This window comes from Myripristis murdjan, chromosome 20, assembly GCF_902150065.1.
Source record: "Myripristis murdjan chromosome 20, fMyrMur1.1, whole genome shotgun sequence".
NCBI lineage: Eukaryota > Metazoa > Chordata > Actinopteri > Holocentriformes > Holocentridae > Myripristis > Myripristis murdjan.
This window is the reverse complement of record NC_043999.1, coordinates 13,657,041-13,667,538: the sequence shown is the minus strand read 5'-3', so window position 1 is coordinate 13,667,538 and position 10,498 is coordinate 13,657,041. Positions and strand designations below refer to the sequence as shown.

At 41.4% G+C, this 10,498-nt stretch overlaps 2 protein-coding genes across 2 annotated transcripts; one reads left to right on the top strand and one right to left on the bottom strand.

Annotated features, from left to right (window-relative positions):
* Positions 1–3,881: 3,881 nt before the first annotated feature.
* LOC115378498 (thiosulfate:glutathione sulfurtransferase) lies at positions 3,882–5,791 on the bottom strand. Its single transcript, XM_030078737.1, has 4 exons — positions 5,416–5,791; positions 5,104–5,226; positions 4,834–4,996; positions 3,882–4,314 (listed from the first exon to the last, which is right to left on the bottom strand). Exons 1-4 carry the CDS (start codon positions 5,603–5,605, stop codon positions 4,260–4,262), a joined length of 531 nt encoding a protein of 176 aa, XP_029934597.1. The 5' UTR covers positions 5,606–5,791; the 3' UTR covers positions 3,882–4,259.
* A 2,525-nt stretch (positions 5,792–8,316) lies between these two features.
* LOC115378835 (cystatin-B-like) lies at positions 8,317–9,288 on the top strand. The gene is made up of 3 exons (XM_030079360.1): positions 8,317–8,493; positions 8,607–8,708; positions 8,919–9,288. The coding sequence occupies exons 1-3, from the start codon at positions 8,425–8,427 to the stop codon at positions 9,048–9,050; spliced, it is 303 nt and encodes a 100-aa protein (XP_029935220.1). The 5' UTR covers positions 8,317–8,424; the 3' UTR covers positions 9,051–9,288.
* The last annotated feature ends 1,210 nt before the right edge of the window (positions 9,289–10,498 follow it).

The following is a 10,498-nucleotide window of genomic DNA, read 5'->3' as shown; positions in this document are numbered from 1 at the left end:
TATGCACACACTTTTCATTCATGCTATACACATTCATGCACAAAGACACACCTGTGGGTTGTTGATGACTTAACCTTTAATCAGCATTTACAATAGGATGATCAAAGATCTACAGGAAAGCACATGCATGGGTAAATGTCCTTTTTTTTTGGTGCACTGAGATAAAATGAATAACACAACAAACCCAGGTATTAATCCATGAAAGGGCACTGTTTGAATTTCAATCTGAAGGCTCTGGCTGGGTGATATAAAGTAGCTTAGGTCCAGATTGAATACGTGTGTTTACACTTGTAGGGCAAATTTTAATTGAATCTGATTTTCCTCTTCATGCTGGACTGCCCTCTGATATTACCCAACACCTGATCCTGCTTTCTCAATGGGTGTGCAGCATGAATATGCAATTTCGTGACCTGCCACAAGTGTGTGTGATGTGCATTCTCACAGCTTCAAAGACACACATGCACACACGAAGGTCGTGGTGTGTTTGGCGCTCAGGTTTGCTAAAGGTGCCAGTATAAAACACTTCTTAAACACTAGCTGTGGATTACTGATAATGTAAGTGGTCTGTGTGTGCGCGCGCGGGGGGGTGGGTGAGGGGGGTTGGAAGGGTGTGTGTGTGTGTGTGTGTGTGTGTGTGTATGTGTGTGTGTGTGTGTGTGTGTGTGGGGGGGGGGGGGGGGGGGGGGGGGGGGGGGGGTAATCATAAATCTAAGGCCACTATATTGTAAATTGCGGGCCAATTAATTGGACATAATGAGGAAAAACATGATGTAACTCACAGTAAGTAACAAATTGCATTTTATTCCCTGCTGATTTTTTATCTGGAAAATTGTCACACCTGCCAGGAAATCTCAATTTGCAGCTGGACGCCACTTAATCAGACATTCATTATGAAATTCCATTACATTCCGTGATAAGTGCACCTCCGACGCGCTTCGAGCAAAATTGGGGTCAGATATAGGACAATAACAAAGACAAAGAATTAAGCCAAATGGTTTTCCAAATGATCAAAGCGCACCTAAACGACCCCGCTCCGATTAAAACAATTAAGAAATGAAGCAGAACGCAATAATTTCACTGCCACTGGAACACAACAGTGGAAACAAAAGACAAAATAAGCTGTAGCAATTGCACTGTGCGTTTTGAAGATACTTATGAGGACTTCTCTCAGCGCAAAATAATGAAACCAGAGAGACATACCTGTTATTTTCCAGTGGAGAATGCATCAGATGCCTTCGGTGAATGCATCATCCATGGAGAGGTAAAAGTTGTCCCGTCTCTGTATCCACCGCTGCCAGGCGAGCCGGAGCGAAGGAGCGCTCATTCCCATTGCGCGCAGGCGAAGCGTCCAGAGGATCACAGCTGTGGATGTGGAAAGCTCCAAGCTCAAACACTCACTCATTTAGTGGGTTTGCCCACCTCTGTGACTCTATGGTAGCCATTAATGATACTCATTCTCGTTTACAGTTTGATTTTCAGCTCCTGCACACGGCGTGCGTCCGTGGAGACGTCTGGTGTCTCCCTGTGCGCCTTGGACGAGCACGACTGGTGATGCAGCGCTAAATCAAAAGGTGGGAGATCTGTGACCTCCGGCCGTGATCAAGCAAGGATCGACCATTATAAGAAAAAAAAAATTCAAAAGAAAACCATTATGTTTTCTTCTCTCAAAGAGCCTACATCGATTTTACATTTACTATTGTGTAACCCGTAAAATGCATCGAGATAATAAATTTTGACCTCTGCTCAAAAAGGGGTGTTTAAATCCTCTAAAAAAATAAATAAAAATAAAGTGGATTTATCGTTTCCTACACCACTTCACCGAATAGTCTGAGCCAAACCCAGGAGTCTCCAAGAGTGCAGGACAAGCTTTTTGCGCTTTGATTTAAGTGTTATCAGCATAAAAAAGTGAATTGTTGACCTAATAAAACATTCCCCGTTAGTGTGAACAGACGAGAGGGTGAGTGCTTCACTGCCGGGCGGAAATCAGGTCAGTCTGGGACTATATGAAAATGTACAGACCACACATTGCTGCACTCACTGCATGCTGTGGGTCCCTGTCTCCACTGAACGGGGAAAAACCCAATGCAGATGAAAATATAACGACTTTATGTGCGTTAGTTGAACCAAAAAACACGTTTTCCTTCATGGATACCAGCACTTGTATTTAAATGTGATTTGTTTCTGTATCTTGACAGATTCCTGATGCACGTCCTCACTGCTCTAGGATTTCACAGCAGGAGTCTTAAGCCTTTCATGGGTGCCTGTGCATTTTGCAATGCACATGAAGCCAATGACAGTAAAGTAGGCCGTTTTCCCCCCCTCTTAAATACCATAAACTCTAACCCACAAAAGATCTGACTAAATGCATTATGAAAACTGTGCTAAAATGCACCATCCCATTTCCATGGCACTGTATTAGTTTATCATATCATAGCATTTATAGTATTTTTTTTTTTTTATTGCAGCCTCATCATACATGAATATTCTAAAATAATCTGTGTCAGTCGAGAGGAAAATGAAAGCCGCAGGGCTCAATCTGCTGGATATTTTGTAATCTCTCACAAAATACAGTGTAAGAACACACTGTAGATTTCATAGCAAAGTATCCCTTAAAATGTATTTTTCACAAGAGACAGGCAGCAAGTTGTTTGATGAAACCTCCTGAGTGTAACAGCAGTGGCTGACAAACAGCCTCACCTGGCCATTTTTCACCAGCAGCCTGTCTTGTGATGTCTCAGCATGTCAGGCTGTGTTTAACTAATACAAAACTGTCTAAATGTCCTTGAAGCTCATTGGAAATTTGACCCATCCTTTTCCTCCAAAGTGGAACTGCACATTTGTCAGTGTTGCTCTCTGGATCCATCTTCTGTGCAGTGCTGAGCTGAACTTAATACTCAGCCAGCAACAACCCACACATCTGGAACTGTGTTTCTTCCTTTAATCTTTTGAGGTACTTGACTGTGTGACATCTATGGTATATTGTGACTTTTGATGCTGCAACAGCGTGAAGAGATTTGTTCAATCTCTCAAAACAAGCGTGAGATAAATTTTTGATTTTACTCACACTCCATTTTTCATATTTGACAACTTTCAGGAAATGAATCTCAATCCCACAAGCATAGCAGCAACTGGCAGTGGGTATTTTTTTTCTGGAAAAGCTATCACCTCACCAGCTTTGTAATTTTGAATATTGAGCTGTATATCAGCTGTTTATTAGCTGAAGACAAAAAATATTGTAACAAATAAAAGCAGAGATCCTTAGCTGATACATAAATAACCCAAAATACTTATTTTCTTATTTTGCACACCTTGGTGGAGAAATCACCTGTGCTTTACAAACTCAACGGACCACTGCAACCACACACACACACACACACACACACACACACACACTGTGCTGATGCTGTTTTGCATATAGGTCAGATGTGATAGGATTGAGGGGTGGAGGGTGAATTGAACTGTTATCTGCCTCCTCGCTGGATGAGGGATGTACAGACCTTGTGCGGTCTTGACAGCTGCTCACGGAGCTGTTACTCACAGGATCCATACCTGTCTAGACTAATATTGGCCTGAACAACTGCAACACCAATGAAGGTCAGCCCTGAGGGCACACCAACAATAATGAAGAGCACTGTAGCAAAATGGAAATTAACCTTTTCCATTTTAGCTGAAATTCTGCTGCCATCTATTGGTCTGAAGATACTGTTGTCATCTGAGTGTGGATTAAGTGCAGGGAAGCCCTTTTGGCATCACAATGTCCTCTCTCTCTCTCTCTCTCTCTCTCTCTCACACACACACACACACACACACACACACACACACCTGCTGTGAGCCTGTGCGCTTCTAGTTCTACAACAAAGGCACAAAAGCAGAAAAAAATGTGCAAATGCCATCTTGAAATTTATTGAGTTAGTCAACAACAAGCGCTTCCCCAGTAATCACAATTCTTCTTTACCAATCAGTAGTTTGTCATTCAAAAGAATACCCTGCATATGAAAAAAAAAAAAACAATCAGTAGCTCAAAAATGTATCAGAACAATATGTGCAATCATTCTGCTTAGGCTTCTAATATTATATTAAAGTACTATTTATTTATAAAGTAAACATTCACTACAAACTACAGGCTGCTGTGTGTTGCTGTTGCTGATATGTTCTATCCTTCAATCATATTCTGTAGGCTGAATGTTTTGATTGAATAATGCCTTTGCCTGGGCTGGTGCTCAGAGTTCAGTCCCCTGGTTTGGACATTAGGTGTGGATTCATTTTCCCTCACGCTCTGCCCACTCACTGTATCCTCCTTTATAATGTCGTGCCCTGAGAAATAGAGAGATAAGGGAACAACACTGTCTCTTTGCATTTTTTTTTTTTTTTTATTATCCCACTGAAAGGTCATCCAAAGTTCAACATAACAAAGCAATTCTCTGTGTCATCCATTCTGGTTAAGGGGCATGCTCACATTGTCCTTGATTGGTTACTTACCAAGTTGTATAGAGATGAATAATTGAATAAAAGCTCCATAAAATGTGCCATTTATAGCTCTGGTCAGCCCCACTGTTGCCTTGCCTATTATGTCGTTTACCGAGGTCCAAATTGCCTTGAACCCCTTCTAACTTGATTGAAATCCAATTCAGTTGGCTGAAATCCAATTTAGAGGTTAAAGTACAGAGCCATTTTCATTTATTTGCTCCAGAGTCAATCAGTGTCCCCTGCTCATCACAACAGCTCACCATAACTAATGGGATAAGCCTACATCTCTATTTGCTGTTGTAATAACACAACTAGTGGATACTTGATACAGAAGGTGAAGTGGTGACCTACTGACTAATAATGTACCTGCTGAAGCCCTGCCGGTGGGCAATGTCCAGCGCCTTGAGGCTCCTGTTTCCTCTTTGACAGTGAAACACTATGTTGTCGTCGTTTTTCCCAGGGGCCCGCACTTCAAAAATCATCTTAAAGTGCTCAGGAGACAACTTCAGGGATTCCTCCAGGTTGTCCACTGAAACACACACATACCCACACACTAGGGAAATGAAAAATACACACAGAAACAGATCACACTGCATTGTGTTCACATGTGTGTTGTAGCCTGGTAAAAACACTTGCATGGGATGTTGACTGCTTCCGGGATGCACCCAGCCTGGAATTCATCCGGATTTCGGACATCAAAAAGCTGAATATTGTGGTTGGACAACATGGACTTCAGCTGCTCATAGGTGACCACTGAATCTGAGACAGATGAAGCATAACAGGAATCAAAACTTTTACTATGAACCTATATATGCACGCATAGCCTACATCTGCATGCCAAATCAGGGCTCTGCAAAACTGTAAACTATTGTAGGCCTACATCCGTTCACCAGAATTAGGATATAGGAATATTCTAATGTCTATGCCAAATAAAAGAAATCTCTTTACCATTGTTGGGTTTTTCGCTGTTTTTTGCATTTGAGGTTGCAAAGGTCCTCAGAAGTAAGGAGCTGCGGTTCAGGTCGGCGGCAACCTGGCAAAAACGTCGAGACAGCACACACGCCAGCATGGTGACAAGTACGCTGGTGTTCAAATCTCCGGAAAAAGCGCGCAGCTGCCGCCTGCTCACGGAGGTCATTGGGAAATCTGGCACTTGCACTTGCGGGGAAGGCTCGGTAGGTGGCGCGCGGTTATACTAAATGCCAGGGCTACCTTCCTCGGCTTGGAGTGGACCCGAGCAGCACCTGATCCTGACCGGACAGAATCCTCTTACCTCCAGCTCCGGCTGCTCTAACCCTCCGACATGGCCGCAGGTGCCGTGCTCCGTCACCGACGCTCCGTCAGCCCCGCGTCAGCCGTGTGTTCTCCTTCTGCGCTCCAAAGTCTCCACACCGGTGGAGGGATGCTGCCATCCTCAGGCTGATACACTCACCTGCCACATTTTCTAAACTCGTCCTGCAGGATAACAGTGACTCGACAGTATTTGATAAAAAAAAAAAAAAAAAAACAGATTATGAAGTTTCTGACTCTGGAGACTTGGATCTGGATTTTCCGGTCCAATCCAGCCTTTCACTGGGATTAAATGCTGTTTTGGGGGGTTTTCAAAACTCATGGGAAAAAAAATCTCCATCACTTAATGCCAAAAATCAAGATTATTTTGATCCCACTTAGAAGTTTTACTCACTTAAGGAATACAGGGGTAATCATTTATACAACCTGAAATGTATTTAAAACACTCAAGATTTTCATAATGTATTTGAACCGATTCCGCTTAATATTCATTTGAATGTGGTATGATAAGAAAAAAAAGGAAAAAAAATACACATGCTTCTATTGTGTCGAGTAATTGTACTTCATAAGTTTGTAGTTGGTTAATAAAAGTAACTTCTACCAGGTAGATCAGTAATGATTTCGCTTTCATTAATATATTAGCAATTAACTGTCCAGCACATGACCACATCAAAGTGTTAAAATCTACATATGGTAGGCTAGTCCTGATCCTGTGATACCTGGATCCCATTATCCTATCTGACAATGTTTTTTTAAAACTGGGTCAAAAGCACCTACATAATTTTGATCCTATATTGCAAAAATAGGATTTGATCAACTGCTACAATAACTAGAGCCACTCTGTCTTTTTTCCCCAGTCCAAATTATCTTAATTTTGAGACACTTACTCATAAAATGGCAGACATGGCCCTTCAGCCCTGAAAAAGTAATGGATCTTATTTAGCTTTCTGACTGTATTAAATAGCCTATATAAACATGTTATAGCTGGTAGCAAATCAATTGAGATTGCTCTGATTTTTGGATTTCTTTTATTTGTGTGTCATAAATATATACATATACATAAATAAAATTTTTCATAATCATCCAGACAAAAGAAGCTGGTGTAAATGGATGACATCTTTCAAAAACAGTACATATTTTACACCCTTGTAGCCAGGACAGTAAAACAAAACAAAACAAAACAAAACAAAACAAAACAAAACAAAACAAAACAAACAAAAAAAAAAGAACCTGCACTCTCAGTTTCACCTACAGCTCACACAGCAAACAGAGTCTACAGGGCTGATCCTTCACATCCGGCTCTGCAGCTATTCTGTGTGTGCCAATAACTTCATAATTTTTCTTTAAATACCATATATCAACAGGCAGTCTTTCTTTATAGATGAAACATTTTGCGTCTAATCTCCTGATTATCACAAACTGACCTGTTCTGGAGACTGAAAGACAAAGCATTGAAATAAAAGAAGGATTTCAGCTCATTTGTCCAGTGATGACTCTGCTGAATGTCCCAATATCTTCTTGCTGAGTCTCTGGTCTTCACTTATTTTGGATGCTCCCATCCAGTATCTCCAATAGGTGGCAGAACTGGGAGTAAATTTGATGCATATAGAAGCATACAGTCACACACAGGACACACATGGTTATCACATGGTATTGTTTAATTATTCTTTTAAGTGTTTTTCTTTCCATAGTGAATTTGGTTGGGTAAAAGTTGGCAGACCAAGTTCTTTGGAGAGAATAATGTCTTGCTTCTATTTAATAATACTTTTTAAAAATCACAGTAAACGATGGCATATACATCTATTCCATCGATTAAAATTTTGATTTGTATGGTTGATTTTGTTATTTTTCTGCACAGTACGGTATAAATAGAAACGGCAGCATGCGACATCTCAGGTGTTTTATTCACATCCTCCGTCCACCAGCCTGATGGGGAAAAAGTAAGAAAAAACTTGAAGAGTAGAAAATGAAGGGAGACCTGCCGTGCCCTATACCAGAAACGAATAATTAAACAGTGATCAGTGCATAAATTGAAGCCTATTAACAGACATTTTTTTCCCTTATTTTTTCCCCTCTAGAGGTTAGGGACTTCCGCGCATGGAACAAGAGGCGCGTCAGGGGTAAACCAATGGTTTAACAATACTCAATTTATAACTGAAAATAAAAAATACACCTTCAAAATAAAGGTGCATCTACTGCTTTTTCACTCTTGGATTTTATAGGCTGATTGCAGGTCATTTTTGCCACAGACTGTAAATGTATATATATTTTTTCTTTTTTTTCTATAGGCAGCGTATACTCATGTAGTCACACCTACAGCCACGCCTCAGACTAGCCCACATTGTCTCTACAGGGTGTAAAATGAAATCATTTTTTTAAAACATTATTTTTATTACGCTATTTCCCCGCCTGGTACTACACAATCAGCATTATAAATAAAAATACTCTGTTATTATAGAGTGTATAGTCCTATTTTTTTCGCTTTAATGTCGGTTTGTGGTACAACACATCAGACCAACCCACCCGAGCCGATGGTACGCTCCACCAGGAAGTCATATGATCCAGAAGTGAGTTGAATTTATATACACAGAAACTGCGTGATTTGGATGCAAACCGGTGAGAAATAAAAATACACGGTTCAGTTTATTTTTCTCCCTTGAACTTATCATGATGAGCTGCGGAGGGATCGGAGAGGTGAAGGCGGCCACGGCGGAGGTGCAGCAGGTCGCCGATCAGGTATGAGGAGAGAAACCTAAAGTAAACCTGCGCCCATAGCCCTAATGTGGATGCACCTTCATGCTTTGGCCTTGATCTTACCCCGGTGTTATTGTCATCTTATTTCTGCACAGGTGAAGGAACACGCAGAGCAGAAATCAGGAAAGAAATATGACGTTTTCGTCGTCAAGTCCTTCAAGACTCAATGTGTGGCCGGGACGAACTACTTCATCAAGGTAAGTGGCGCTGCAAGATACTTGGAAAACTATATAGCCTCAGAGATCATACCTGTATAGTCTGTTGGATGCAGTTGTGACTTTCAGTGGAGTCCACTAATGTTCTCCTGCCATTCACTTCCGGATAATTGAAATCATGAGAGTCTTGGCTGATCTTTCCTCTCACATATTCTTGGTTAAATCTCACTTTTTCTTCTGTCTTTCCTCTAGGTCCATGTAGGAGGAGACGACCACGTTCACCTGCGCGTCTTCAAATCTCTCCCACATGCCGGGGAAAAACTGGAGCTGCACAGCCTGCAGGAGGACAAGAAACAAGAAGATGAGATTGTCTATTTCCAATAGAGGCGCATAACCAGGTGTGGTCTGCTACAACCACCTCAGTGCCTGCAGGTCCTAGTCTCTTGTGTCAAAATGCAGTGTCTCTGTATCCTGGTTCATAATACACAAAAATCCTTGTAACAAAGTTATATGCAGTTTCCACTGCAGTATAAACATAGATGGGGATGTTTACGGGGTTGGGAGGAGGTTGAATGAATTGTTTTGTACAAGATTAATAATAAAAAAAGAATGCTTCAAAATATGACGTTTCTTCTCATGAGATTCACAGTTAAAACTGTTGCTTTTGTTCTGGTGTCTTGCCGATAAAGTGCATTCAATATATGGACAAATGTATTGGGCCACAGCTCTTAATCACTGAATTCAGGTGTTTCATTACAAACATTTTTGAAAGAAAGGGTTTTTTATAGAGCTCACTGAATTTGAGCGTGGTTCTGTAATAGTCATGTAATTGGATGCCCCCGCTGCAACAAGTCAGTTTGTGAAGTTTCTTCCCTCCTAGATATTCCACCATCAGCTGTAAGTGGTTTTACTGCCACCAAATGGCAGATACCGTAAAGTTACAAAACAAGCTCCATAAAGGCACGGCTGGGTGAGTTTGGTGTGGAAGAACTTGACTTGACAGAGCCCTGACCTGAACCCCATCCATCACTTTTGGGATGAACTAGGATAGAAATTGCGAGCCGGGCCCTTTCATCCAACATCAGTGTCTGACCTCACAAATGCTCTTCTGGATGGACGGGCAAAAACTCCCACAGACACACTCCAAAATCTTGTAGAAAGCCTTAGAAAGCCAAATCCATATTAATGCCTATAGATTTAGAATGGGATGTCATAAAAGCTGCTGTATGTGTGATGTGTAGGTTGCCCAATACTTTTGTTCATAGAGTGAGTGTGCAGGGTGGGGCAGGCCTCTGTGTGGCAAGAGAAAGTGATGAAAACTGTGAAATGCGACACTTCTGGAGTGACATTTTTGCCATCAACTCAGATGTGAACTAAAGCCTATATATATATATATATATATATACACACACATATGACAACTGTTTACATTGCACAAGGCAGCTGAATGATTTGTACTGCTTTGGATAACAAAATCCATTCGAGTGGCCATTTCAGTCGGCCTTGTGCGGTGTGTGCGTTGCATGCAGTGCATTCCTCCCTCCTACACTTGAGACTGAAGCCAAACTCATGACGGCTGACTCATCAGGTCTGACACACACCGGTCTTGTTTGCTGCCCTTACTTGAACCCACTGAAAATGAGATGAAACAATTTCTGCTGCCTTTCCACAGAAAACGTAACATTTGTGACATGTTCAAACAAGTTTGGCCAACCAAACTGACAATTACCTCACACTGATCATCTTATGAGAAAAGTTAAGATTGAAATGAGAGCTTTACTTTAGGACAATTGCTTTTCTTTTGATGCAAGAGGGAAGCTGGAGCCTGCTGC

Coding starts and splice junctions, on each gene's coding strand:
- LOC115378498 (XM_030078737.1), bottom strand. CDS start 5,605: ATGACCTCCGTGAGCAGGCGGCAGCTGCGCGCTTTTTCCGGAGATTTG. Junction 4,997..5,103: donor GGAAGCAGTCAACATCCCAT/GCAAGTGTTTTT, acceptor TGTGTGTTTCAG/TGGACAACCTGGAGGAATCC. Junction 4,315..4,833: donor CACCGGCAGGGCTTCAGCAG/GTACATTATTAG, acceptor TCTATTTCTCAG/GGCACGACATTATAAAGGAG.
- LOC115378835 (XM_030079360.1), top strand. CDS start 8,425: ATGATGAGCTGCGGAGGGATCGGAGAGGTGAAGGCGGCCACGGCGGAG. Junction 8,494..8,606: donor TGCAGCAGGTCGCCGATCAG/GTATGAGGAGAG, acceptor ATTTCTGCACAG/GTGAAGGAACACGCAGAGCA. Junction 8,709..8,918: donor GGACGAACTACTTCATCAAG/GTAAGTGGCGCT, acceptor TCTTTCCTCTAG/GTCCATGTAGGAGGAGACGA.